This window comes from Chenopodium quinoa, unplaced genomic scaffold (genome assembly GCF_001683475.1).
Source record: "Chenopodium quinoa cultivar QQ74 unplaced genomic scaffold, ASM168347v1, whole genome shotgun sequence".
NCBI classification, from domain to species: Eukaryota; Viridiplantae; Streptophyta; class Magnoliopsida; order Caryophyllales; family Amaranthaceae; genus Chenopodium; species Chenopodium quinoa.
The window spans coordinates 2,369,802-2,397,621 of NW_018743574.1; the positions used below are offsets into that span (position 1 = coordinate 2,369,802).

The window sequence follows — 27,820 nt, forward strand, 5'->3', positions numbered from 1 at the left end:
TTAGGTAGTCAATTACAACATTTTTTTTAATAGGTAGTTTCTCGCAAATTCTGGATTACAATAGGTAGTTTTTCACAAAATTTCCTTAATATTATATTATCGAGTTGCTCACGAGCTTATCAAGTCGAGTTAGAACTTGCTCAACTCCTGCCCGTTAACATCTCAAGTCGAATCGAATTCGAGTCGAGCTAACTCGAGTCGAGTTTTGACCGAGTTGAGTACGAGTTGCTCGCGAGCTGATAAAATCAATTAGCACCCATATATGCGAGAGTTCTTTTAAAAAGCTCTTAACTAAATACCCATAAGTGATTTTCAAAATGGAAAAAAAAAAAATTCTCCTAAAAAACTTGTAACTAAACACTCTCTTGGTCTTATTGACTTGATAGTGGTCAATAATATCTCTATTTTCTAATACGAAATACAGTTATCAATTGGTTGTTGGTGCAATGATGAACTGGTGATTGAGACTACACTAAATAAAAAGGACCCGTATTCGATCCCTTGCAATAACAATTGAAAAATGACTAGAACCGAACTACCCATAACTGATCCTCTAATCGGGATTAAATACGAATTATCAAGGGATTGTCGTTCATATGCGTTTACCGTAGCCACGAGTAGTCCACTACTCAGTAGCCAATAGTCCAATTCGGCAATACCCATGGGAGTTCTGCGACTCTTGGCTCCTCAGCATGGTATTTTCTCTCTCTTTTCTCCTTCTCTCCTCGCAAACTTCCTTGATATTTAATTCTGAAGTTCATTTGGTTGATGGTAATTAGTTGTGAAAATCGAAATTTGGTGTTGAGTTTGCTATTTGATTATATGTTGTTTGTTTGCAATTTGTCCAATTGATTTTTCATTTTCTGGGTGTATTTTGTTTTAGGTTGAATTTGATTGTTTTGGATTTTTGGTTTTGAATTTCTTGGTTGGAAATTAATAACGAGGGAAAAATTTCCCGCCTTGAAATTAGTTTTGGAGTTCTTTATTCCTGAGTTTCACATTTCATATATATGTTGTGGGTTAACATTTGTTGACAGAACCTTCTCCCTGATTGGGATTAACTTGACTCGAATCTAGATTAGTCGGAGTCTAGTAAGCCGTAGAATAGAGAGTGATGGCTTTATCATGTTTGAAGCAGTAACTGATGGATTACAGGCTTACAGCAAGTCAGAAACTCTGAACTCAATTAACAACTGTGAGGCTTTTGATAAAGAGGGGAATGAGTTATTGGATGAATTTAATCTAAGCTTGGAAAATGGTATTAGTTTAATGGGGTTTATTATTGGACTGTCTTGTGGTGAAATTTGCTGGTTTTAGGTATAGGCTTGTGGGGTGGAAGAAATCTCAGAAAGAAAATCAGTTTTGGGTGCGGAATTTAGTATGTTCTAGGATCGTTTCATAACACCCTTTTCTATTTCTAGTTCATAGTTTGATAACAGGATTTATAAAGTTGACGAATTGATGATTGCTGCAGGCAATTCAGTGTTTGTTGTGTGAGCAATGAATTTTTTTGGGATCATTTTTGACGAGTAGAGACTTGATAGTTTACTTTTTGTTGATTGTTAGATGATTGGATAAGTATTTGATGACAAGGTTTCTCAATCATACTATGGTATTTGATAGGGCTAAATTGCCGCATGCAATTTGATTATGTGCATAATTATAGCATCCTTTCTGTCAGTTATAATGTGCCTTGGCATTGCACTGTGGAAGGGCTTTCTTGCCTTGGAAACTTCTAGTTCTAAATAACTCTAGCCAGGCAAGAGTTTGATTTAAAAGTCAGAAGAAAACGATCTGCTAGCAAGAATGATGGTAATTGATATGTGTCAAACAAGCTGATAAGATACATTGTTAAACTGGAGTTGTGTACAGATTTTGTGGTTGAATGATAGGTTTGGTTATGATCCATTACTGGACATATGGTTTAGCAAGAAAATGAACTGTAGTACAAGTAGATGTGAAATTTAGCTCATTGCAACCATAATTTCACCAACAGTTTAATTTATTTTTAAAACTAGATGTTGATATATATTGGTGGAAAATTGGAAATGTTTTGTTTCATTACTTCAGGCGTGTTTGTGGTCTTCCTTCCAATTCTAATAGTTACTGTTCCTCCGATATCCTGAAAGGAGCTTTCTGTTTTGCTGATGGAAGTTCACATATGCTGTAGGTAATATGCTGCCTTTATTTGAATGTTCTTTGTGTACATGGAGGAAACCACTCAAGTTAAGGCTTTTCATTGGCCATGCAAGGCATTCATATTTAAGTAACCTGAAATCAACGAGGACAAGCTCCATTTCTTGCTCGACTAATTCAGAGAAGGAGCCGTCTAATATTACAGATATACAACTAGCTAATGCCAAAGTGATTTACAGTGTTGCTTCTGCCACCGGGCATAATCAGGTAGTTTTATTTTATTTTTAAAATTTTATTACTACTCTATCCTTAAGATAAGGCCTGCTAACCAAAAAGTGATCAGTGGTTTTACTTCTATTACTGTTAATACCAGCTGTATTGCCAGTTTTGTTTTATAATTATGTATTTCTGTACCTCTAAGCCCAGGAGTACCATTTTTAAATCTACTTGCCCACCCTGTGATGTTCATCTGTTGTAGAAGATAACCCAGGGGTAGATATTTATTTTTCTGTCAGAAGTTTGTTAGAGGAAAAATTGTGCAGCAAGTTGGGTGTTAGCTGATACAACAAATAGGGAGAAAGCTCGTTTTGTGGGATTTACATTTATTGTAGTGACTATTGAGAGAAAGCTAATGAAATGAAATTCACCCCTCGAATTGCGGTAAGCTTGTAATTAGTGTGTTTACACTGTTCAAATATTTCAATTTTATGAAGCTTTCTCCCTAAACTTCATCGGCTTAGAAATCTATCCTGATTCTTAGCACCATCCTCGCTAAGTCTAGTGACTCTAGTCTTTATAAAGGTGCTGAATTGCTGATATGATGAGATGAGAACTATAAATATTAAGTCATTCCTTTCAAACTATAATTCTTAAGTGAATCCCATCAAACTGTAGTTTTTAAGGGAATCCCAGGAGTAAATTTGCTGCAGGAGATCATTCTAATGTACTTCCTTTGTTCTATTTTAATTTTAATTGGGTCTTTTGACCATCTTTGTGATTATACATTATAACATATCAATGATGTTGTGAGTTGGCAAGCATGAAATGCCCAATGTTGCAATTAAAAGAGAAGGAAGTATATTTATCTGCCTTTTATATCAAACATTGTTCCCTATTAGTTCATGCTATGAACCTCAGAGTCACATCTAGAGTCACATTGCATCTTGAATCCTGAATTTTTTTGGGTTGATATTCTTGCACTGAGATTGAGGTTTTTGCTATAATTCTCAACAGGAGTCACATCCAGAGTCTAACCTCAGAGTTCCCGCAATCGTTGATACTCTTGAAAAGTTGGAGCTTACTCCAAAGGTAATTACTAATAAGCCTTTGTTTTTCTTTACTGTTAGTATGTGCATTCATGACATAAACCTTAAGACTACAGCCTGTTCACCATATTATTTTTTCACAACGGTTCTATATTAGATTTCTCAGAGTTTATGTTACTTATTTGGAACATTCACTTGCATCTCAATTATTGGAATTTGAGTAGTGTAGTAACATGCAATTAAAATGGTCAGAGGAAAGGGATATTGATAAACTGGTTGCATTAGGAGAATTTAGACTATGAAATTAGCTTTAAAAGTTTGAAGGTGTGACTCAAGGGAGGGCTTGAGGGTCCTTATAATGTTCCTTTATTATGAAACTAAAGTCGCAAAATTAGAAGATTTTTCTATTTACATGGTTGTATATGCTATTTGGTGATTGTGAAACTAGAGTAGCCTGGTACAATCTTCATAGTTATATGGTGATTGTGAAACCCTCATATTTACTTTTATCATGTCCTTCGAATTTCTTTTCTTTATTTTTGAAGATTATGTTGGCAAAATGGAGATGTTTTGTCCTTTACTCAGTTCTTTACATTTTTTCACAGAGGAAAATTGTGAAGGATCTGACATATTCGTGTTTATTTATTTAGTATTGAGTGCCTTGTAGCTTGTAGAGTCTATGTTAATAGAACTACACCCCTTGTGATAACGATTTCTAATTCCGTGGTCTTAGTTAAAAGTTCCATATTGAATGAACACACTAATTCAGAAGCAATAATAACGTGTTGGAAAAGTTTATACCTGTAGAAGTTATATTTTATTCCTCTGTAACATATGGATTTAATAAAAGGTTATGAGTTGGGAAAGACTCATTACCCACCTTTAAATATATGGCTGTTTGATTATGTATTGAAACTATATAAAGGGCGTTATAGCCGACATTGTAGACACATTATATATTTATGAATACTTGAATAGAATCTAGGATTGCTAGCTGGGGCATTTAGGGGCATATATGTGAAATGGAACAATTGTGAATGATTTATATCCTAAGTTGCTAAGTAGGAAAGTCTATACAAGTCAGATATGTCAATTCTTAATAATGTTAAATTTCTTGTTAATCTTTTTATTACTATTACTCTCCAAGTCTCCATATTCTGCTGACTGGTACTTTTGACTTGTGTATGGCAGTATCGCAACTCAGAAATAATTGAGATCCAGCATTTTAATCCGGCTTCAGTGGAAGATATAAGTAGTGTTCATGAAAGAGCCTATGTATTAGGTCTTGAGAAGGTCAGTGTAATTTAACTCTTCCAGTTCTGTATATATTAGGTTAGAAGCTTTGTCTGAATTATGTTCGTAACATATGCATCGTATTTTTGAAGCAAACCTCAGGCCCCAAGCCCCCCCCCCCCCCACACACACATATCTTTCTGTATGCCCGAGTAAATGCTTTAGTAAGTCAGAATAACTCTCTGAGAAGATCTTTTTGGCTACTCCCTCATTTTGAATTTTCTATCTTCATCTATGACAATTCACAAGTGTTCGCATATCAAAGAAGATGGCCATCTTAATACTTGCATTAAATTTCTGAACACTCAGCTGCCTCACCTTATGTCAGGAATTTCATATGGAAGCAGCTGGCAGCCTCATGTTTAGTGTCTACCAGTCATGAAAATGTTTTTGCAGGAAAAAAATTTCTAGGAATAGCTTCGGTGTTTGTAAAATCCTTGATTTCTTCGAGCCTAACCATTGAGTTCCACTTACAATTACAAAATCACCTCTTTGTTTCCCTTTTTTTTTATTTATTTATTTTTTATTATTATTATTATTATTATTGTTATTATTATTGTTATTATTGTTGTTATTGTTGTTGTTGTTGTTGTTGTTGTTGTTGTTGTTGTTGTTGTTGTTGTTGTTGTTGTTGTTGTTGTTGTTGTTAGGTGAATGGATGTGCTAGTTCTATAAACTTTGTTTTCTAGGTAATGGAAAAGGCTTCAGAACAAGGCATTCTTTTCATTGAGGGGTCTGGACCAACATATGCCACGGCCTCTGTAAGACTACTGAGCTTATCTCTTTTTTGTCCGTTGTGTGTGTGTGTCACTCTTGTCTTGGTTCACAATTTTCCTATGCGATTATGCCCCCCCCCCCCTCCTACTACCAGGGTCAATGTGAAAGAATAGGGAAAAGTTTTAACAGATTAATTAAGTAATTTTGCTAGATACTCCATCCTTGGTCTTCAGTAATTTATCTAACAACATTTTACTGTTCTGCAGACATTTCAAGACTCATTGCTTGCAGCTGGAGCAGGATTAGCTGTTGTTGATGCCGTGGTGAGATCCCAATCATTTTATTACTAGTGTGTGGGAGGATTTATGAGGCGTTATGAAAAAACCTAGGAATTATGACCACACGTACCAACTATTAACTCACTGTTCTGTCTTCCCAGTAAGATTATTTTACTGCAGCCAAAAATATATATTTGACTCCAAGGACGAGCATGTGAACACTTTTTTCTTGTGGCATGCCTAACGACTCAACATACTATGAGAATTTGATTTACTTTTGTGGTCTTTTTTCCAACATTCCATGCTAGTAAATACTTTGTAGAAACTATGTAAAATAGTTAACTGACCGAATATTATCAGGATATTTAGGTGGCTGCATCTAAAAAGTCTCCAGAGCCTCCATCTGGATTTGCTTTGATTAGGCCTCCTGGTCACCATGCTGTTCCAACGGGGCCTATGGGCTTTTGTGTTTTCGGAAATATTGCTGTCGCTGCTCGCTATGCTCAGCGAGTTCATGGATTAAAACGTGTTTTCATCATTGATTTTGATGTTCACCATGGCAATGGCACGCATGATGCATTTTACGAGGACCCAGATATATACTTCCTTTCAACTCATCAGGTGAACCTTTGTTCCTGCTTTGCTGTGCCTTATTAGTAAAAAATAATGAATTCTTGATTATTTTCAGCTTTTCGCACTTGCTTGCTGTGGACGAACTAATGCAAATTAATGTGCTTCTTATCCATTATTATACATAATGGGAAACGGAATGGGTTAATAAACCTAGTTTGATAGTTGAGAACCAAAAGCAACTTGGTTTATAGTCTTTATACTATGCAGTTTTATTTATTGCTTAGGGGCAGATGTGTATCCAGTAGTAACTCTATGCACTTTAAGGTGGAAAGATGTAGGGATGGAAAGAAGTATGAAGACCAACATGTGATCGAAAATGTATATTGTTTGGTTGTAGGCTCTTTTATCCCCAAGTACACAAATCTGTATTTAAGGTACATGACCTTTGGTGTGAGATTCACAAATGTAGCTTGCTGGTTTCTTTTATGTAATACTGTTCTTTTGGGCAGTTTTCCTTGATCTACATACATCTTAATGAGGCTGGCCTTTAGTACAGTAGCTGGTTTGTTTCCTGAAAGGTGCTTGTTCCATATGTTATCATATCTCTATGTCCGTTCTCTTTTCCTTTTATTTTCCCTAATCTCTTACAAGCACCATATACAGTATTATATATGATACTAAAAAACCAGACTTGTATGCAGGGTGACAACTGACTTTGTGTTGCTTCTAAGCTATCATATTTAACCGATTGGAATGCTCATATTCCGTAGTTGAATAAAGCAGTGGTTAAGAATTTTAAATGATGATAATATCTTCACAGAACTTAAAGAAATATTTGAATTTGATCATGTCTGATGTTTCTCAGTTAAATGTTTAAATGAGGCTGGCAGGCTACGGCTGCTGATCCTCCATAGATGTTTACTCAAAATTTTAATAATCAACACAGGATGGGAGCTACCCTGGTACAGGAAAAATTCATGAGGTAGGCAGTGGCAAAGGGGAAGGAACTTCATTGAATTTGCCATTGCCAGGAGGATCTGGAGATGTTGCTATGAGAACTGTCTTTGACGAAGTTATTGTGCCATGTGCTCAAAGATTCAAGCCAGACATAATCCTTGTATCTGCTGGGTAAGCAGGCTAATCACCTGTACTGCATTCTTATTCATGGTCAATTCTGCCAAGCACAGCTGTTGTAGTGTAGTGTAGTGTGTATCATAAATTCATAATTTCGCTTCTACTGCATTTTTTATTTGTATGCAGTTACGATGGACATGTCTTGGATCATTTAGCTAGTCTTCAGCTCACGACAGGAACTTACTACATGCTTTCTGCTAGCATAATACAACTAGCCAAAGAACTATGTGGAGGGCGCTGCGTGTTCTTCTTGGAAGGGGGATACAATCTCCAATCTCTGTCTTATTCAGTAGCAGACACATTCCGTGCTTTCCTGGGTGAGCCTAGCCGTGCATCAGAATTTGATAATCCGGCTTTTCTGTATGAAGAACCATCAACCAGAATCAAACAAGCCATTCAAAAGGTGAAGGCTATACATTCCTTGTAGACTTGGTAACGATCAAGTAGTTATAAAGCAAATACTTATTGTAACCGAGCCTTAGTCTATTTGTAAATAACGAAGTACATGGTATTACTTTGTTGTATTATACTAAATCAAATTAACAGAAAATATATACAAGTATGACATGTATATTTGTATAATCTCTTGATCTTCATATAAAGGTTTAAAGGGATGCAATGTCTATTCCAAAAGTTGTCCTCATAGCTACTTGGCCAAATGCCCAAATGTGGTGTGGCATAAATCGTTGTTCATACTTTCCAATCGAAACTTTAGTAGATTAATTGACACATGCAACACATACTAGCCCTTAAGGCTACAAATGAGAATTCAATACATTTTGTAAAATGATACGGAGTACTTCATATTAATTTAAGAATACTTGATATAAATTACGGGTTGACTAGTATAATCAATATATTGTTTTCATTTAATATATCCAATTGCGACTTTTATATCGCCCTTGCAATTTCAATTTATCACCCCTTGCCGACTGCTGAACTAAAACAAAAGCTGCTGCCAAGTCTCGAACATGGGACTAATTGCCAAACCCAGAAAGCTTCACTTACAGTTGCAGCTTCTTAAGATTAAAAAGGAGCCAACTTTGAATTTAAATTGTTTCAACATTTGAATTATGGGATGGCAAGAAATGTGCTTGTTAAGCAAGAATTTGAAACCCTATCTTTCTCAAATTCATCACCTTTTGCCAAATTATTGGATTGGTGCATTCGATCAAACTCTGTGCGTCATGGCCGCTGTGTTCATGCTCGAATTCTTAAATCCCAGTTTGTATCTGAGATTTTTATTCAGAATAGGCTGGTTGATATGTATGGTAAATGTGGGTTTGTTGAGGGTGCACGTAAACTGTTCGATAAAATGCCTCACAGAAACATTTTTACTTATAATTCAGTTTTAAGTGCTTTAACGAGGTGGGGTTTTCTTGATGAAGCTGTTGATGTGTTTTTGGATATCCCTGAACGTGATCAGTGCTCATGGAATTCGATGGTATCCGGGTTTGCTCAGCATGATCGGTTTGAAGAGGCAGTCGAGTATTTTGTGGGGATGCATAGAGAGGGTTTTGAGCTGAATCAGTACTCATTTGGTAGTGTGCTTAGTGCTTGTGCTGGGTTAGTGGATTTGGATATGGGGATTCAAGTTCATGCATTGATGTTGAAGTCTCCGTTTTTTAAGGATGTGTATATGGGGTCTGCTCTTGTTGATATGTATGCTAAGTGTGGTGAAGTGGAATGTGCCCGAAAGGTTTTCGATGGGATGGTTGATAGGAACCGGGTGACATGGAATAGTTTGATTACATGTTATGAACAAAATGGTCCTGTGAGTGAAGCTGTAGAAGTGTTTGCAAATATGATGGATCATGGGGTGGATCCGGACGAAGTTACACTGGCTAGTGTGGTTAGTGCTTGTGCAACGTTAACGTTAGTTAGGGAAGGTAGGGAAATTCATGCTTTGGTTGTGAAAAAGGATAAATATAGGAATGACCTTATCTTAAGTAATGCATTGGTTGATATGTATGCAAAATGTGGTAGAATTAATGAAGCCAAATTCATCTTTCAAAGTATGCCATCAAGAAATGTGATATCTGAGACAACTATGGTGAGTGGTTATGCGAAAGCAGCAAATGTGGAGACTGCAAACTTTTTGTTTATGAATATGATGGATAAGAACATAGTATCCTGGAATGCACTTATGGCAGGTTATGCACAAAATGGAGAAAATGAGAAGGCATTGAGCTTGTTTCGCTTATTGAAGAGGGAGTCTGTTTTACCTACTCATTATACTTTTGGGAATCTCCTCAATGCTTGTGCAAATCTTGCAGATCTGAATCTTGGCATGCAGGCTCATGTACATTTGTTGAAACATGGATTTTGCTTTCGTTCTAGACCAGAGTGTGATATCTTTGTGGGGAATGCTCTTATAGACTTGTACATGAAATGTGGGTCGGTTGAAGATGCATTGCTGGTTTTCAAATGTATGGTGGAAAGAGATCATGTTTCATGGAATTCAATGATTGTAGGCTATGCTCAAAATGGACATGAGATTGAAGCTCTTGAGATGTTCAAGAAGATGATAATATCTGGTCAGAAACCTGATCACATAACAATGATTGGAGTTTTGTGTGCTTGTAGTCATGCTGGTTTGTTGGAAGAGGGTCGCCACTATTTCCGGTCAATGTTTAAGTCGCATGGTTTGGAACCATGGAAGGACCATTACACATGTATGGTTGATCTGCTTGGTCGAGCTGGTTGCTTCGGTGAAGCAATAGATTTAATTGAGACTATGCCAATTCAGCCTGATTATGTTGTATGGGCTTCTCTGCTTTCTGCTTGCAAGGTTCACAGAAATGTTGACATGGGGAAGTACGTGGCAGAGAGGCTATTGGGAATCGATCCTACTAATTCTGGTCCTTATGTTCTTCTGTCAAACATGTATGCAGAACTTGGAAGGTGGACGGATGTATCTAGTGTTCGTAAGCTTATGATACAGAAGGGAGTTGTTAAGAAGCCTGGTTGTAGCTGGATTGAAATACAAAGCCATGTACATGTGTTTATGGTTAAAGACAAAAGTCACCCACAGAATAAAGAGATTTACTTGGTGTTGAAAAATCTAACCAACCAAATCAAACTTGCTGGATATGTTCCTGACCCTATTGATTCAGAGATTGATGAGGAAGAAATCAGTTATGCAGCTGCTTTATATCATTCAACAGATATATAACCAGCTGCTGGCTTTTAGGTGAGCCTCTTGTGATATGCCATATGCTTTCATTTCTAATCATAATGTAATTTGTGGTTAAAATTTTAAAGCTTCTTTATGTTGGAAACTAAATAATCTAGTAGTGTTTTTATATGATTTGCTTGCCGTTTACATGATCTAAATGCTCTGTCATCCCAAGTATTGTAGACCCGTTACATGTTTCTTCCTATTAGCTAACTTCTATGCCTACTTCACATCCTTGTTCTATGAACTACTAACCAAATGGTTGAAATTAGAACTATTTTAGCTCTTTGGTTCTTGCATTTCCTCTTTCTATCAGGGACCTATTAATACTCTAGATATTAGCAAAATTCATAGGGATACTTGAGAACTGGAAAATAACTAAATAAGAATAGAACGGTGTGGATTATTATCTTTGGGTAGGTAACTTACTGTATTCATCCCACCTTTTTTCTAAAGAGCTGCATTTGCTTTTAGTAATGTCAAGATGTGTCACTGTAACCAAATTGAAGAAAATCAAGAGCTAGGCTTAGCTTGCCTGTGAGAGTTCAGCATCTTCTTGAAATCAATGCTTAAATTAAAAGTGGAGTTTGGGATTTCATATTGTCAGGACAGAATTCCTCCATCTGCTGGTTCTGTTGACTTAAGAAAAATATTGATTTCAAGAGTTATGCGCCCAATTGCACAGCATCAATGCATAGTACGTTAAACTTTTAATAGAAATCTGGTAGTTATTGGTTCTACTTGTTCAAAATTGCAGGGAATATGAGTATTGGAATTGGTTGGTCAATTAGACATGTATATATATGAGCTATAAGGTGAATGGTGGTGTACAGAATTCAATTTTACAATACAGTCCATATGACATATGCATGAGCTATGTTAAGTTAAATCATTTGTATGAGTGTATTAAAGGTGTGATTAGTGACCTAAACAAGATATTCTGCCATGACTTGTGTACAAACTTGTAGATTGGGTTTTTAGTCTTGGCATCTGCTGCTTTGTCTTTTTTTTTTTTTTTTTTTTTTCTTTTCATCTTATAGTTTTTCCATGCAATTTAAGAGTTACAATTGAAGAATGAAAATCATTTAGAAGTGAATTTAATGTGCTAAAGACAATATTGTAGATGTTGTATTCCGGTTATTAATGACCATTATCTTTTACTAACAAAAAACAATGGAATTCAGTTACATGGAATTATCTGATTGCAGATACCTCCGTTTGGGATGTTGATTTTTAAGCATAAAGCATGGAGATCATCTGAACCATGGTAAGTTAAGAGCATGTCATTGCATCTTTCTTGATCATTCATTCAATGTCCAAAATTTGCTTCGTAATTCTTCGTATCTTGATCATCTGGTAAGCTGATTCTTCTAATAAACTTTGTTGCTTCTAATAAGAATAAGAATAAGGGTTTCCTTATTGTAGTTTCTTGATTTATTAGAGGTATATCTAGTTATACTCCATATCCAATTGTATTGCGTTTTTTTAGGCTCACAATAGTATTGGGTTTTTTTAGGCTCACAATAGTATTAGAGGTAGTTTCTTGATTTATTAGGCTCACAATAGTATTGGGTTTTTTTCATTTTTGGATTGAATTCCATACTTTTGATTTGGACAGATTTGTTTTGTTCATCTATTCATATTGCTATGAAGAATTATTTAGTGTACTTATGAGATGAAATACATGAAATTATTAAGATTAGTACCTTTCACTGAACATCATTTTAGAGCTTCCAAACTTGTGGACCCTAAACATTTTACCTGCTTTAGGAAAAACAATATACGAGGACAAGGGATGATTCTATTATGTGCCAAAGCTGTCAAGACATTTCAAAGAAGACAAAACTAAAATGAAGTTATGGCTTATGAGCCACACATTTCCTTGCTCGTGAACCTCTATTTAGGTATGATGTGCTTCTAGTGATTAAAAAGAAGAATAGAGGAAAAGAGAGAAGTGTATCCAAACAAAGTAGCAAAAGTGGTTCACAAACTATATTTCTTCATCTTTACTCTTTCCTTATTTTGTTTTCAGTCTTTCTGTGGAACACATTACATGTTTAAGACAATTTACGATACTAAATAAGGTCCTCTACTCCTTTTTTAAAAAGGTCGAACTATCACTAGATTTGGCATGCTTGGTTTGGGACTAAGGCTTTGTTGTTATTGACCCACTCCATCCATCATTTTACTATTCTCTTCTCACCTTTTTCTTACACTCCTTTTCTCTTATAATCAAGAGTTTACAATAAGATTGTTTCTGTCAAAAAAAAAAAAAGAGTTTAAAATAAGATTGTAAAAAAAAGGGAGGGAAGGAGGGAGGGAGTATGCTGCTTTTGGAGCTAGATTGATGTCCATAGGAAATTGACGAGTACCGATGAATCAGATGCTTAATTGCTTAAATTAATGGAAGATCTGAACTTCTGCTGTAGCAGATACAGTTATAAAAATTTTAATTTACTATAGAGTGATAATTTTTTGAGAACATAAATTTCTGTTTTTAATTTTTTGTCGTTAGGTACCTTTCAGTACTGACTAGTACAATAGCCAACTTAGTCTTGGACTACCTGATGTGGAACCGGATAAGCACACAGAAATTAGGGGACTATATAAAAACATCGTAAAATGTTTGAAGTTAATGAGCAGTGTGATGCAGTATACTTATTATTACAGTATGATTATAGTTCAGGTAAAAATGGTTCCTGATACCAGTAGCTTAAATGGCTACATTGAAAAAGATTAAAATAGAAAGCTTGCTATCTAAATACACAATTTCTTGTTAAAATAAGAGCAAAACAACGTAAGCAACAAAATTAGCACCCAAGAAAACTACTGGAACTAAACCACTCAGCTGTAAGTTTTTTTTTTTTTTTTTTTTTTTTTTTTTTTTTTTTTTTTTTTTTTTTTTTACAACACCCACTTGCGAAACCCAAACAAGTCCTCTTCATCAATAATTAATTAGTTACCATGTGATAGTGTAGAGTCTTCACATGAGACTGCGACGGTTCTTTTGCTGTAAATTTGTTTACTTGCGTGATCCGGTGGGCCACGACACCTTGAGTTGTAGGCTCTTTCAGCCTCATTTTTCCCTTCCTTTGGCCTCTGGTCTCTTTTAGAGTTTCACCTTATACAGCAAACCTATTAGTTGCATGAGACAAAGAGGAAGAGGAGCAAAAAGAAAAGGTTAGAATAGTGCCTTGGACATAGCAAAAACTTAACTATTGCTCAAATAGAAGCAGTCTGGTTTGTTTTGTTGTTTGCAAAATTTCTAAAGGAAAGAACTGTTGTTATGTACTCCATCTGTACTTTAGAAAAAACACTGCATTGTTATTTCTCTCTTTCTATTTTGATCATAAAAAATTATTTTTCAAAATAAAAATTTAGCACCTGATTTTCCTCTTCATAAAGTTGTGAATGCTTATTATAATGTGTATGCAATCTGATAGCTATCTGTAGTCCCCATAACCTGTCAATTAGAGTTATTAGATCAGCTTCATCACTAAGAGTTGTTAGTCTTTAAGTGCACCAGGGAACATATGCACTGAAATTATGTGGCAACAATTTTTGCTCATCCCTAATTGTTACACTTAATTATTTCCTAAACAATAATTTTTTTTTTACAAAAAAAAAAAAAATGTTACCTAATAATATGCCAGAAAAATAATTAATTAAGATGTCGAAAATGATGTTTACCAAGGAAAACTTAGCTTTCTGATATTTTCAATTTTTGTTTTGGGTTCGAATGAACCACAAGGGCATTACAAATTACAAATGGGGGAGGGGGATTCTTGATATCATTGCTCTGCTAACATCTTCGAAAGAATATTAATTGAAGTATCAAGACCCTATACAATTATGACTTTGCTGAATGTAAGACTGATTGTATTGATGTATAGAGAAAGACAAAGGTAAAGAGATTACCATTTTCAAACAATAGAACCCTTGAAAGTCCTTTTGGAGCATTTACATCTGAGAATGACATAAGATATGAACCTGTACAGCAAAATGAAGCACACCGTAATCAACACATTCATCCATCTATTCTGCTCACCTAAGCCTTCCTCCTTTAGGACATCCTTCCCACTCATCACACACATCCCAAACATGCTCTCCAAACACTCTGTTGACCCCGAAAATTCGTTGATTAGGAACCCTTCATAAGGGTACTTAAACAAGGACAGATAATGCATCCCAATCCAATATTTTGGGATTTGCTTCTTTGATATAAAGTAGCCTGAGAACAGAAAAAATGATCCCATCACACCAGAAATTAAAGAGTTTCCAACTATAAAATTTGGCACCAGTGCACTAAAACACACCACAACTGAATTAGCAGTGTAGAGGATTAACCATATGAGCAGTAAGAAGTGTGCAAATGCCATGAACTCCGGCTTTAGACCCACTAACCAATACACTGGAACTGTGAATAAAATGGCTAGGATGAGCAAAAATGGGAGGTACACTATGGCATTTGCAATGACATAAGAAGAGACTCGATAGCTCCCTGAGGAGGTTTCCTTCATTAGTATGTCTCTCTCCTGCAGGAAAATAGGCAGTGCTTCAGTGGTGCAGGTCAGCAAAAATGTTAAGATAAATGCGAATAATCCAACCCTTTCAAATGCCCCTTCCAAATTATGCTTAAGATCATAGAATATAGACCCTAACACCAGCCCTGAAACCAGCATCTGTAGGGTCCTGCAGGCAAACAGCTCTTTTGTCCTGAGAACAAGCTTAGAAAATCTGTGACTAAGGATAACTATTTCCCTCAACCTGGAGTTAGCAAAATTGTGGGTTTCAAGCTCAATTCCCATGTATGCACTCTCTTCATCCATCACCTTAGATTGCTGAAAGAGCTGTTGAAGGGTCTTTCTCCTCTGCTGTGGGGCAGCTGCAGGAGCTGCTTGTTGCAGTGATGAAGCTGAAATTTCTTCCTCTTGTTGTTGTTGGATTGTTTCCAGGTAATCTATTGCAAATTCTACAATGTTACAATGAGGGAGGAGCTCAAGACCCATTAGTCCAAGCTTGGACCCAAGCTGATCAACTGTGCCATGGTGCAGAACTGTGCCATTTGATAATAACAAGATTGAATTAATCTGCTTCACAATGCGAAAACCAGGTTGATGGATGCTCAAAATGATCGTTCGACCTCTAGTTTCTGCCATATTTTTCAACATATCAATAATTTGCAGTGCTGAGGTACTGTCAAGCCCTGATGTTGGCTCATCCAGGATTAGCACCTTAGGGTCATGGATCACATCAACACCAATGGAGACTCTCCTGCGCTCTCCTCCAGAGATTCCGCGTATCCCATCATTTCCCACCCGGGTATTTGCCACATGATCAAGTCCTAGCTCTTGCATTAATGACTTCACCTTGGAGCTTAATTCCGAAGGCGGGAGTTTTAGCCTCAATTTTGCACTAAACATCAGTGTTTCCTCCACAGTAAGGAGCGGGAACAGCATGTCTTTCTGAGTAACAAACCCTGAAATCTTGTTATAGTTGGCTGCTTCAATTGCATTGCCATTAATGAGAATTGAACCAGCTTGTGGGGTGAGCTTGCCTGCTAGTATTTCAAGCAAGGAAGATTTCCCTGCACCACTCGGCCCCACGATAGCGAGGATTTCCCATGGCTTTGCTCTGCAATTCACCTGGTTTAGCACTGTTCTCACTCCAGAAGAAGATGTTGTTTGATGAACTTGTTGATCAGTCTCTCTCTTGAAGATGCTAAATGGGTTTTCATTGTTATGGCCGTAGATTTTGTAAGTTATGCCTACTGCTTCAATCTCACACCCTTGTTTCTTCATTGAGCTATAGTCTCTAGAAGAATATTAGGTACTCTCTCTCTCTCTCTCTTTCTCTCTGTCTGTGTGTGTCTTTATAGCTGCTTCTGTATTTTTCTAATCTATGTTTCTGAAGTTTTATAGCTGGAAGTGGCGGAGTTGAATATGTTGGTTGTTGTTTCACACAAAATCGACGTAACACATTCTTTATTGTACACCCTATTTTTAAAAGTCGGTTTTTAATAATTTTGAGTAAACTTTTTCATTCATATACGGAGTAACGACTAAGGTAACACTAATACATAAACGTATATTCATAACACATTCAGTTTTATAAACACAAAAATCTAGCTCATAACACATATATTCAAAATCGACTTACTACAATTGTATTGTGCATCCGCTGCACGCAAGATGGTACATCGTTCTCGAATAATGGGGTGTTTAATATGTTTTGGCTGGAGCCTGGGGTATAACTGAAAACAGTGAGTGGTGTTCTACTATGCTCTTGTGACTGATATAAGGATTCACGTGCTCTGTTACAAGTAGCTGTTCTTTCTTATTTGCGTCTTAAAATGAAATTTGGAGGTTGGCTTTGGAAAATTGTATAGTTCACATGCTAAGCTAAAGTTTGGCATTGGCATTATTTACTTGTAGTTTATTTTGTTTTGGTTGTTGTTTTGTGATTTTAATAATGATGTATACATTTTTAATTTGTTTGCAATTACAATCCCAATCAATCATTATGTAGTCACGGGTGTGACAATTTTTATTTTCTAATACTATATGTTCTATATCCTAGCATGACTAAGAAGCAATATAAATACAATTAGATGTAAGCCCGTGCGATGCACGGTTTTTTTGTATATTATTTTTGTAATTTCTTATTATCTTTTATATTAGAAGTAGAATATTTTTAAAAAATAATTAAAAAAATTAATTTTTTTAATAGAATTAAAAAATCTTTTGATCGATCTAAATGATTTTATTTAACCACCCGACGAATGAGATAATATTTTCATAGTTTATTTCAATTTAACAAATTCATGTTTTGCATACTTGACTAATGAATAAGAATAATTTTTTTTTTTAAAAAAAAAAACTTAAGTTGATTTTTCTGTTTGGTATGCTCAACAAAATATTATTCCAAAGCTTTACATAAACTTGTTTTTCCTAATAAATATTTCAATAAGAACATTAAAAAAATTACACATAAGCAAAATGTAAAAAAAAATTATTAGATACACATAAATATATGTAAGAATATTATTAAAACCTAATAAAAATATCGATATAATTGTTGCGAAATAGATCTAAAAATTGTAAATGTATAAAATCAAATCTATGCATTGGAATTTTTTCATCATTAATTATTGAATCATTATTTTGTTGTCGATATGACAACGCGATATTGCTTATTATTTGGAACGACTGAAAAGTTTCTAATAGAGTAAACATTTCATAGTCTTCAATCAAGTTTGGACGAAAATGTTCAACACAGTTGGCTTTAAATTGAGGCATGAACTTGTGTAATCACCCTGAAATTAAAAATAAGAAATTAAATTATTTTAATAAGTTGATTATGCAATCCAAATCACAATATTTGTTTTTAAAAATACCTCTTCGTCCAATATTACCATATCCAGACTTATTAAGCTATTTTGTTTGCGGAAATTTAGTACATCAAACAGGTGGAAAAACTCGTACTTTGAATTTTTAATCATTTTTGCTCGAATTTAATTCTTTGATCTGCATGTAAAAACGAAATTCATCAAACAAAACATAAACATATGAAATTAAGCTAAAAAGTACCCTACCATTGATGACCTAAAATTGACACAAAATTACCAATACAAAATTCTCTAGATGCGAATTTTGTATAAATATGAAATTTTGTTGGTGTCTTATATGTGTCAATTTATAACAGTAGGTATAAAAAAATTTAATTTAATTAAGATTAATGAACAATTTCTTATCATAAACACTATCAAAATTTATCTTATAATGATACTTTATCATTTAAATATAATTTTTTTCGGAGGTATTATTTAGTATTTGTGATATAGTGTCACAAGCTAGATAATTTTCCCTTAAATTTTTATTTGACCGAAAGTGTTAAGTATTAAAGTGGAATTTTCATACTTATTATACTTTAATGGTAAAAAAAAAATCATTTATAAGATAATTTTGATTCGGTTGCATTATTAAAGTGGAGTTGTCATTCCTATTCTATGTTGGTAAAATTTGTGCACTTTTCTTTTTAAGAATTTTTTTTTAAAAAAAATTATTATAAGACAAATAAAGATAATGATAGATGAAAATTATTATAAGATAAATAAAGATAATGATAAATAAAATTTGTGGTTTTTCATCCACGTGGCATTAAAATTTTATAAGATAAATATCATATCTTATTCGCTACTTTTACCTACGTGGCGATACAATTTTTTAATGTGGCATTAAAATTTTATAAGATAAATACCATATCTTATTCGCTACTTTTACCTACGTGGCAATACAATTATTTTATTCAAAATTAAAATAAAAATCTAATTTATCATTGGACGAAATATTTACATTTCTTATGTGGCGCTCCGAATGCTTCCGAAAAATGCCTACTTTATTTATATATATTAGATTATAACTACCAGTAGTTGTTTATTTTTAATTATTATTATTTTTTAATAAGATAAAGAGCATATGATTTACGGTTATTTTTTAAAAAAAAAAACTAGATTTAATTATATACTGTATGGAGTATCAGTTTTTATCTTTTTAAGGAGGTTAAGTGACTGAATACCAAAAATAAACCATTGATCAGCCACATATTTACATACATTAAAAAATGTGTTAAATTTTATTTTTTTTTTTTGAAAGAAAAAAAAATGTGTTAAAATAATTCAGGACATTATTTATAATTGAATCATATATGGTACAACCAATCATAATATTTTTTTAAAAAAAAACTTAATTTTAATTTTATAATTTATTTATTATGTCCTTGCTAGGTCACATTTGACAAAAGTTTTTGATTTATTTACAAATGTCACTAGATAAACACTTTTTTGTTATCATGAAGATGAACTTGTATTTTCTCCTAGTTTTTGTGATATGAATCAAGTTTGTATTCGATGCCCAAAGTATGATTAATGTCAATGAAAGAATAGGGGCCAAGTGTTTCTCTCAAGGGTGTAACCATGGATAGGACATAGTGGCCGTAAAAAAAATTATATTCTTCAGCAAGCGAGTTTATAATCATTAGTTTCAACACTAAACTCATAACCATTGAACTATATCATATTACATGTAAATTTTTTATTTTGTACATAACACTACAAATATAATTTGTTTAAACAATGCCTACCAGCTACCACTGAATTGTTTGACCTCAAAAACAAATTATTTCATTAATAATGATCAACCCAACCTTATAAAAAGTTTGACCTAACTCTAATAATTATTCCAAGGGCCTGTATTTATTGACTGAACTGAGCTGAGCTGAGCTGAACTGAACTGAATATTTTATAAGAGAAGGAAATTAGGAGCTAAATTGAGCTGAGCTGAACTGAAATGAAATAAACTGAATTTCAACGTAAGAGAACAGGCCCCAAATCGAAAGAATTCTCGGACATAATAGATATTACGTGTCGCGGTGTCGTGCTCATTAGCCACTCATTAATAATAGTGATCAATGAATGATTAGTGTGATTGGGTTGGGCTAAGAACCGAGTTTGCCTTTGACTAACTAACCGTAGACTCGTAGGGTGAGTGAGAACCCAAACTCAATTTGGGGTCAAACGCCATTTGGAAGAGAGGTTTAACTTTGTTAGGGTTTATCTGCTAAATCTCAACAAAAATGCAGAGAAGATGTACGACGCCATTGATGCACTCACTTCGAAGCTTTAGCACCACCACTAGTAGTACTACCACTAATAAGATCGTCGCTTCTGTGCTCTTCGAAAGGCTTCCTGTTGTCATCCCCAAAATCGACCCTGTTATTTACGCTTTTCAGGAATTCTCGTAAGCCCTAATTTTTACTACGTACTTTTTTCCGATTTCAATTTGTTGAAGTGAAAATGTAATGTTTGTCATTTTTCATTGTTTATTTTAATTCGGGATCAAATGAACTTGGAATTGAAAAGGTTGTTACTTGATTTTTGGTGATTGAATGATGAATTTGATGAAAGTTTAAATGTATATGGTATAATGAATCTGAAAGTATGATTTTAGAGTTATGATTGTGATTTCTTGAACACATTTTCGGAAAAAAGAAAGATTTATCGGGTGCATTTTTAGGGGAAATTATTGCCTTTTTGCTTGATGATTGAATAATAAAGTTGATGAATTGCAGATATTTGTAAGGTTGAACAAAGTTGGACTTCCAATTATGAATTTTAGGGGTACATTTTAGTATAAGATGAATTGGGTTTAGGGGCAGTTCTTGCCTAGAGCTCAGAACAAGTGGTTAAGCAAATGCTATATGAGTCACACTTCCTACGGTGCGTCAAAAGAAAAGTCATTTCGGCTTCGATTTTGTGACCTTTGATCGGTTTTGCTCAGAAGATAATTAGTGTAGGAGTTAATTTAGAAGTTAGTCTTTTCATTGGAAGCTTAAGAGGATGGTTCTAGTCTACAGAGGATGAGGACGGATTTGAAACAGCTATGGTTAATAGGCCATTGTTCTGTAACTCTACTAGCCTAATTTATAATTGTCAGCAAGAATGAATATTAGTTTGAACACTGCTCTATATTATATACGTAGTAGGACTTTGAATAGCTTCAAAGCTGAAACTGATATATATCATGTTGCTTGAAATTTGGACGATTGCTAGGTTACTTTTACATTGGCACTGGGTTAGGATAAATATAACATCTGGCAATTGTATTAAGACTCTTCATTATGTCATGTATAATTGCGTATGTATTCGTGTTAGATAAATAGCGTGACATGGTCTCATAGCCTCATAGGTATGGTCACTTGACACTTTATTTTGGACTGGAAACATGCAAACTTTAAAATAGCTGGTTTTGGAATGGCAGAAAATGGTCACACAATGAAAAATATGGTGTTTCTAGGATGGGACTAAACCTTATCGAGTGTTCTCAGGAAAGAAGATAGGAAGGAGGATTGGTAGAACTGTAGAAGCTTCATTTCAAGTTCTACATCATGAATTATCTATTGCTCACTTTCTTTATACATGGAAAATATTGTCATGCAAATCACTGCATTTGTTGAGACCTCGTATCTTCTTGGCTCCCATCTGTGAGTAAGTGAAATATAATGCCCCGTATTCTGCTGGATATGATTAATGATGCAAGATTTTCAGAAAATTATGCTATTAAATGTAATAACTTCCGCATATACTGTATTGTATTAAATTCTTCTATGTCCTACATAGATAAGTTATTTTGCACCTCATTTAGTGACGTTTTCTTGTTCGATTATGTATAGGTTTCGATGGAAGCAGCAATATCGACGGGTATATCCTGATGAATTCTACAAGAAATACGAAGCTCGGTAATTGCTTAGTTTTGTAATCTTATCTGACCTCTCCCTCATCTAGTTAATGTCATGAGATTGGATATATGTCTCATAGGATAATCGTGAGACTAATTGTTGCAATTTAGGGTTGATGGAAACTATTATCTGTATATCATGTTGTTACAGTTTATGAGTTCCTCCCTCTGTTTCATCACAATTACCGCTTTTGGTGGAATATAATATTTGTTGCATGCTACAAAAAATGGTTTGGAAACATAATCTACATATATGTCTATTATAATGTTTACCAATTATCTGGAGTTTACACCCTCTGTGTAGGTGATTTATTGTGTCTAGATGGCTTGTCATATTGGTGTACTATTTACAAACTGGTTTACATTTGTCCTTTATTAATGTGCTATAGCTATTGGCAAAATTATGAAAGTGAATTACAATATAACCCACTAGAGATCAGATTGATGTAATATTCCTGTTTGTAATTCATTTGTTTGCCTAATTCTGTAATCTAGCTCCAAATGACTAGAATTTGGCTTGTAGAAGTTGTGAATGACCTAAGGTAAGAAAATACAAGTCTGTGACTGTAACTAATTACAAATCGAGGTTAGGTGTTATTATATATGCATCTTCAGTAAGCTCTTTTCTTGTTCTTCTTGGTGTCAACTCGTGCATTATCCATAAATATATTACCTACTTATGTTTATCCTCTTTGTTTGCATTTTCTGGCAGAGGAAAGGGTGATTATCAAATTCACTACAAACCAGCTTCACGGATCACTGAAGCTGACAAAGCAAATGATAAGAGGTATTAGTAGGTGTTTCTTTTATGCATAGCATTTTTGTGTCACTAGTTTCTGATACATTAGATCCAATCGGATAGGCTGGCAGAACAAATACTTTTGGATCAAAGGTGATTGGGATTCAGTCACTTTGTTATTGCAGGTGCTGGCTACGTACAGCCGACCCCCACCCCATCCTGTCATAAGTGAGAGCCTCTTAGTAGGTTTAATGTCTTTGTTGCAATTTGATGCATAAATTTTACTTGACTACATCTTTCTGAATATTTCTATACTTTATGCATAAATTTGATGCATATATTTGATGCATACCTTTACTTGATTACTCATCTTTGTAGGTTTAATAGTTTGAAAAGATTGCTGACTCACATGATATCCTGTAATTAACCGATTAAGACTGACATCTTATGGTATTTTTGCCGCTGTTGTCCTCTATTTTTTTGATATTGTGTTAAATCAATGATCTCCACTGTTCTATGTACCTTGACATGCTCGTTTTTATTGGCATCTTCTTTCTAGGGATACCAAAAATAATTAAAAGAATAACCTTGCTGTGAGCCTGTGAAGTAAAATTTGCTATAGCTGCTTCGTCCACATGATTTCAGAGTATGCTGTTAGTGCCCCCAAACTTCTTTTCCCATTTTTCCTTTTTAGCTTTTTATTTTTTGGTCATCCTTTGTGTGGACAACTGTATGTGTGAAAAGCTTCATATAAGACCTTTACCTTCCTGTTCGAAAGAGTGGGGTTGTGTTTCTGTGAATTGTTATTGTGGGTCTGGAATACTTGATATATGTTTATGTATAATAAACATTAAACTATTTCCATTTTTTTCCTTTAAGGTCACTGCAAAGAGCTCTAGATCGGAGGCTTTATCTTCTCCTTCATGGAACTTCGTATGACTCTTCTGATGGGAAGCCTGTTTGGCATCTTCCAGAAAAGGTCTATGATAATGAAGAGACGCTGCGGAAGGTTGGTAATCTTAGAAAGTGGTCTCCCGTCTTTGTTTTTAGTCTGTTTTTTCCCCTCGTAATCCACCGCTCATTTCAGTGTGCAGAGTCTGCTCTACAATCTGTTCTCGGTGACCTTACACACACATATTTTGTCGGAAATGCACCCATGGGCCATATCGCTGTACAGGCAGCTGACAAAGCAGATCCATTGAAGGTGTGTCTCAATGTACTGCACAAATAAATTTTCATCTGTTGTATTTATATGCCTGAAACACAGAAATGAATTATCTTATCCTATTTTTTTATAGCAGAAATTCTTCTTCAAATCACAAGTAATTTCAGCGAACTTGATTAACGTTAGTGGATGTGATGACTATGTTTGGGTGACCAAGGATGAACTATTGGAGTATTTCCCTGACCAAGCTGAGTACTTGAAGCAGATGATTATTAGTTGATTGGCATATGGTGGTAACCAAAGATTAAAAGAGTAATATTGTAGACCTCCTTAGCCTTCAACTAGTGGAGTACATGTATTGTGATCTGTGGAGTCATCCAAAATTCATGCTAAATTGTGACTTTGTGAGGTGATAGATGATTAAGCTGTTTCGAGTTTTGTTTTGGTTTCCTGAGGAAGATTAGGTTTTCCGTTCATGGTATCTCAGCAGCATCCAAAGTGCAATCTTTTGAAAATAAACTATGCTTCTATTACAAGGCTAATGAAATTTTGTTTGTTAATCTTGTAACTATGACAGTTTAATTTATCAATATATCCAATGATGTTTACTGAATAGGAAGCACTAAATTATAAATGCAAATTCATATGATTTTTAAGTCGTTCATATGCTCTTATATTGAAGATCTTATAACTCCTCTCAAATTGGCAGAAGAGCCCTTGATCAATAGGTGATTTTATATGATTTTACTGATGTATAAGGGCGTGTTTATCCCATAGACTTAAATCTAACTTTCAACAAACTTTTACCTTCTTATTCGGAATACAAAATTATTTACCTTTTTACATTTTAAAATTTAATTGACTAAGAAAAGTTCTTTTGCTTCTGGTCAATCACAACTAGTTAACTTTTGTACTATTCATATGCTATTGTTAATCACATTATTTTAGTTGATAATATACAAGGCTCAAATGTAGTTATAAAACGTTGTTGGATTAAGTTTGATGTATATTTTTTAATATATCTTTTTACAAGGTAGTTTAGACAATGATGATCAAAGTTGTGTATGGAGAATTGGAGGGAGTAGCTTTTAGAATTATTTTGCATTGAAGACATTCCCCACACTTGCCAAGACCTCTAAGGCACTAATTACAAAGGGATACTACCCTTTTGCCATTTGATCTAAACACTTGGTGTTGTAAAACACTCCTTAACAATTAGACTATTAAGAGCCTATTCACTTCAGCTTAATTTCAGTTCAGTTCAACTCCAATTAGTTCAGTTCAGTTCAGCTCCAATTAGTTCGATTCAGTTCAGTTCAGCTTTTAATTTCCTTCTCTCATAAAATATTCATTTTAGCTCTATTCACTTCAGTTCAGCTTCAATCAATTCAACTCGGTTCAATAAATGTGAACATGCCCTAACATCAAAAACAAAGAATATTGAGAAACTCTAAATTGATCAACAAATGCACATTTTAACACTCCAATAAAAAAAATCAAGCACCAAACTCTACTGTCTGTATTATCCTAGAAACAGAGGCTAATTTATGACCCAAGTTAACCAAATAGCTTAACTTCAATATTTTCACTATACATGTTGAATACTCCTAAACAATGTGCATCATTCCTAACTCGATGCATTGCAACCAAAGACCTGCAATTTGGCAGAGTTCTTCACTCTTACTTCATAAAAACATCCTTCATTCTAAACTCTTTTATCTCGAACCGCCTTGTCGAGTTATATTCCAAATGCAACTCCATTGAAAGTGCCCAGAAAGCTTTTGATGATCTCCCTGAGAAGAATAATTTCTCTTGGAACACAATTATTTCTGGGTACTCTAAAAATGGTCTTTTTGATCATGCACACCAACTGCTTGATAAAATGCCTGAACCAGATATTGTCAGTTACAACTCTGTGGTTTCTGGGTTAGCCCATTATGGGTTTTATAGTGAGTCCTTGTGTTTTTTCAAGAAGATGCAAACTGTGTGTAGTGGGTTTGGGTTGTTCTTGGATGAGTATACAATTGTCAGTGCTGTTAGTAGTTGTGCTGTTTTGGGTTCCAAAAATTTGCTGCAACAACTTCATAGTGTGGCAGTTGTGCTTGGATTAGAGTATGATGTTGTCATATGTAATTCTTTGATTGATGGTTATGGTAAATGTGGTCATCCTGATTTATCTTACTCGATATTTGCTCGAATGCCTGAACGAGATATTGTATCATGGACTTCGATGGTTTCTGCCTATGTCAGAGTGTCTAGGATGGAAGATGCTTACTTGGTTTTTAAGCAAATGCCTGTGAAGAATTCAGTATCCTGGACTGCATTGATCACTGGTTTTTCTCAAAATGGGGAAGGAATTGAAGCTCTCAATCTCTTTGATCAGATGCAGAAAGATGAGGTTCCACCTAGCGCCTTTACATATGTTGCTGTGTTAGGTGCTTGTGCTGATTTAGCACTTGTAGAAAAAGGGAAACAACTTCATTGTCGAATCATTAAATCAAACACCAGAGTTCCTTTGATGAATTCGTTTATTTATAATGCTTTGATTAACATGTATTGCAAGTGTGGAAACATTAGATCAGCAAGGCTAGTGTTTGAGAGGATGCCGAAAAAGAATGATGTTTCTTGGAACTCCATTATAAATGGGTTGGCTTATAATGGACATAATGAAGAATCGCTTGCAGTGTTTGAAAGGATGATTATAGCAAAAGTAAAGCCTAATGAAGTCACATTTCTCGGAGTGTTATCAGCTTGTTGCCACACAGGTCTAGTTGATGAAGGCATGAGAATTCTCAACTTAATGACAAAGCATGGTTTGAAGCCAAGACCAGAACACTATGCTATCATGATTGATTTGCTTGGAAGAAAGAACAGACTTAATGATGCAGTAGAGCTTATTGAGAGAGCTCCTGCTGTTTCTGATCATGTTGGAATGTGGGGTGCACTCTTAGGTGCTTGCCGGGTCCATGGAAACACTGAGCTTGCTCGTAAGGCTGCAGAAATGCTATTTAAATTGGAGCCAAGTAATGCTGCTAGATATGTGATGCTGTCAAACGTTTATGCAGCAGGTAAAAGATGGGATGATTCTCGTCATGTGAGAAGGCTAATGGGTGAGAAAGGATTGAGAAAAGACGCGGGTTTAAGTTGGATTGAAGTAAAGAATATCAGGCATGAATTCGTTGCCAAAGACATGTCACATAGTTTTCGAGAACATATATATGAAGTTATCCATGAATTGGTGGATCAAATGAGTGAAGTGGGATATTCTCCTTGTGTTGAGATAGGTCTTGAAGAAGATGAATTGTGTGATTATGATCCAGGTTTTTTTATGACTTAAACAAGTACTGATTATTTTTGAGCTCATGCAATAGTGTGATTTCATCACTCTGCTTTTTCTTCAATTTCAGCTGTAAAATCATCTACCTCCTCAACTTATTTGTGAAACCTATAAATGAGGTTTCTGGAGTAATCACTTGGGTCAAAAAATTATGCAACAAGTGTAAGTAGGCTAACTATGCATGTTGTAGTACATTGAATTCAAGTTTTTGCCTTTATATATAAATTAGCTTATGGTCCCGTGCAATGCACGGATTTACCAAAAATTATAAATATAATTATTTTAACAACTTTTTTATATAGTATTTTTTTTAATGATAAGCATGAAAAAATTCGATATTCTGCTAATTATATTAAAAATTATGCATATCTTTTTAAATAATATTATTTTGCTTAAATTTTCTATAAGTTGTTACAAAATGTTTTATTGAATTTGGGACGGAAAGATTGTGTTTAAGTAGGAAAGTGTTTGGGGTAAAAATACCCTAAACGTGGCCCAATGGCCTAGTGACACGTGGCATCCAGCCGTTGGTCAGCAGGGCTCCAATCCTCTGCTGACACGTGTCCTCTAAACCCAAAAAGGGGAACCATCCCTTCCCCACTATAAATAGTGGAAGGACCCTCATTAATGGGGGTTGGAACATTTGTTGTTCACATTGAATACTCCTCAAAAAGAAAAACACTTACCCCGAGCAATATTAATTGCAGAATT

The 27,820-nt window shown here is 34.7% G+C and overlaps 5 protein-coding genes across 10 annotated transcripts; 4 read left to right on the forward strand and 1 right to left on the reverse strand.

Annotated features, from left to right (window-relative positions):
• The first annotated feature begins 593 nt into the window (after positions 1 to 593).
• On the forward strand, positions 594 to 8,029 carry LOC110681992 (histone deacetylase 14-like). The gene is made up of 9 exons (XM_021858189.1): positions 594 to 695; positions 2,171 to 2,403; positions 3,370 to 3,444; positions 4,593 to 4,694; positions 5,384 to 5,455; positions 5,678 to 5,734; positions 6,059 to 6,310; positions 7,209 to 7,390; positions 7,523 to 8,029. The coding sequence occupies exons 1-9, from the start codon at positions 662 to 664 to the stop codon at positions 7,821 to 7,823; spliced, it is 1,308 nt and encodes a 435-aa protein (XP_021713881.1). The 5' UTR covers positions 594 to 661; the 3' UTR covers positions 7,824 to 8,029.
• A 94-nt stretch (positions 8,030 to 8,123) lies between these two features.
• On the forward strand, positions 8,124 to 15,611 carry LOC110681987 (pentatricopeptide repeat-containing protein At2g13600-like). 3 transcript variants are annotated; one of them, XR_002503362.1, is made up of 3 exons: positions 8,124 to 10,589; positions 11,783 to 11,841; positions 15,530 to 15,611. XR_002503362.1 is itself a non-coding variant. In XM_021858185.1 (2 exons), the coding sequence occupies exon 1, from the start codon at positions 8,475 to 8,477 to the stop codon at positions 10,569 to 10,571; it is 2,097 nt and encodes a 698-aa protein (XP_021713877.1). In that variant the 5' UTR covers positions 8,124 to 8,474; the 3' UTR covers positions 10,572 to 10,589; positions 11,783 to 11,842. The 3 variants fall into 3 exon arrangements, 1 of the variants encoding a protein (XP_021713877.1); XR_002503363.1 differs by lacking the exon at positions 15,530 to 15,611 and adding an exon at positions 12,345 to 12,750; XM_021858185.1 differs by lacking the exon at positions 15,530 to 15,611 and having other exon boundaries at positions 11,783 to 11,842.
• LOC110681988 (ABC transporter G family member 5-like) lies at positions 13,173 to 17,133 on the reverse strand. 3 transcript variants are annotated; one of them, XR_002503364.1, is made up of 3 exons: positions 14,493 to 17,133; positions 13,959 to 14,037; positions 13,173 to 13,709 (listed from the first exon to the last, which is right to left on the reverse strand). XR_002503364.1 is itself a non-coding variant. In XM_021858186.1 (2 exons), the coding sequence occupies exon 1, from the start codon at positions 16,373 to 16,375 to the stop codon at positions 14,498 to 14,500; it is 1,878 nt and encodes a 625-aa protein (XP_021713878.1). In that variant the 5' UTR covers positions 16,376 to 17,133; the 3' UTR covers positions 13,173 to 14,037; positions 14,493 to 14,497. The 3 variants fall into 3 exon arrangements, 2 of the variants coding, with proteins under 2 accessions (XP_021713878.1, XP_021713879.1); XM_021858186.1 differs by having other exon boundaries at positions 13,173 to 14,037; XM_021858187.1 differs by lacking the exon at positions 13,959 to 14,037 and having other exon boundaries at positions 13,174 to 13,709.
• A 2,953-nt stretch (positions 17,134 to 20,086) lies between these two features.
• On the forward strand, positions 20,087 to 24,406 carry LOC110682001 (39S ribosomal protein L46, mitochondrial-like). Of its 2 annotated transcripts, none has more exons than XM_021858199.1 (6): positions 20,087 to 20,371; positions 21,804 to 21,869; positions 22,581 to 22,655; positions 23,487 to 23,616; positions 23,695 to 23,811; positions 23,906 to 24,406. In XM_021858199.1, exons 1-6 carry the CDS (start codon positions 20,208 to 20,210, stop codon positions 24,050 to 24,052), a joined length of 699 nt encoding a protein of 232 aa, XP_021713891.1. In that variant the 5' UTR covers positions 20,087 to 20,207; the 3' UTR covers positions 24,053 to 24,406. The 2 variants fall into 2 exon arrangements, with proteins under 2 accessions (XP_021713891.1, XP_021713892.1); XM_021858200.1 differs by having other exon boundaries at positions 20,088 to 20,371; positions 23,909 to 24,406.
• Positions 24,407 to 25,221: 815 nt separating this feature from the next.
• Positions 25,222 to 27,315, forward strand: LOC110681687 (pentatricopeptide repeat-containing protein At2g21090-like). Its single transcript, XM_021857824.1, has one exon. The coding sequence runs from the start codon at positions 25,367 to 25,369 to the stop codon at positions 27,107 to 27,109; it is 1,743 nt and encodes a 580-aa protein (XP_021713516.1). The 5' UTR covers positions 25,222 to 25,366; the 3' UTR covers positions 27,110 to 27,315.
• Positions 27,316 to 27,820: the final 505 nt, after the last annotated feature.